General features: G+C 35.2%; 1 protein-coding gene across 1 annotated transcript in view; it reads right to left on the reverse strand.

The window, feature by feature from the left end:
- Positions 1-80: 80 nt before the first annotated feature.
- The window catches only part of LOC105449053, an 8406-nt gene continuing 7212 nt past the window's right edge, over positions 81-1274 (reverse strand). The window contains exons 2-3 of the mRNA XM_011688046.1: positions 590-1053; positions 81-237 (exon numbers count right to left, since the gene is read on the reverse strand). Of these exons, the coding sequence (XP_011686348.1) occupies positions 592-1053 (462 nt within the window). The 3' untranslated portion in view covers positions 81-237; positions 590-591. The remainder of the gene's footprint in view (positions 238-589; positions 1054-1274) is intronic.

Below are 1274 nucleotides of genomic sequence, written 5' to 3' on the forward strand. Positions count from 1 at the left end.
GCAGGATACCACCTTTGATTGCAATTTTGGAGGCGTTTTTCATGATTTTTTTTTCATACAAAAAATGCGCAGAAAGAAAATCGGTTTTAGCCATTTATTAAGACAACCTTAAGCTGCAATAAAAAAATTTTTAATATCAAAAAAGTAAAAAATAGCCTCTTGTAGGTGGGGCCAAAGTATACGGCTTTTGAGGAACACCGTCAGTCTGCGTGTCAAATTCCTTCTTCTACGTGGCTCCTAGAACAAAAATCAAAATTTTTTCTTATTAATAACAATATTTTTTAAGTCTGTACGTAGGGGTTTTACGAAATTTCGATTTTTAAGAAAATGGCGGTCATTAAAAAACAATTCAATTTTTCAGGGTAAAAAAAGTTTATAAAACTATGCACCAAAAATAAAATAACAATGCTAAAGAAAAAATCCTACGTACATTTTTAGATTATACCATAGGGAAGAATTATGCAAAGTTTCAAGTCAATCCGATGAAAATTGGAAGACTGATTTGACACGCAGATTTAAAAAATATCGTTTCGAGAAAAACGCGTTTAAAGTTTTACATACATGAAACTAATAAATATTTTCAACTAACCGTCAATCTGCAATACCTGCGCCATACAGGATACCTTCAGCATCTATTTCTTCTTCATTAGCAAGCTTGTGAGCAGAAACACTACTTCTTCTAGCCTCTCGAGCAGCTTCAGTAATTGAAACCTCCGCTCTCTGAATACGATAATTATCGGCTTTTATACAAAAATCGTAGCAACTTTGACTTATAGGTAGGTTCAAAGTTTGCATAATGTCCATGATGCTCTGTAATCCATCATTAAAATTACATACTGCAATATCAGCAGCAATATCGATGATTTTTTTGCCACTGGATATGGTTTTAGGAGCGAGCGCCCACAGAACAGAATTGAAATACTCGTTGCTGTTCTGCGTAAACCCACCCAAGCACCGTGATAATAGTTCATCCTGGCTGAGTTCTTCATAGATGGATTTAACAGCATTAAAAACTTCGTCTTTCATTGCTGGTTTGTGTTGATAATTGACGAGTTTGTTGCGAGATTTTGCCTTTTTCCACGAGCACCAGGAATTTTCGCCATCTGGACATCTATCGTGCTGCGGGTTGTCGTCCGTGGAAATCTTGTGATAAAGCGTGGCCCATATTTCTTTCTTCATATTAACAATTGAATTCCATATAATTTCGATGTATTGCCAAACCAAAATATAATGATAGATCATCAATTAATTTTCCGGTCAGTTTGCCTTTGCCA

This window comes from Wasmannia auropunctata, unplaced genomic scaffold, assembly GCF_000956235.1.
Source record: "Wasmannia auropunctata unplaced genomic scaffold, wasmannia.A_1.0 LD336078.1, whole genome shotgun sequence".
Lineage (NCBI taxonomy): Eukaryota > Metazoa > Arthropoda > Insecta > Hymenoptera > Formicidae > Wasmannia > Wasmannia auropunctata.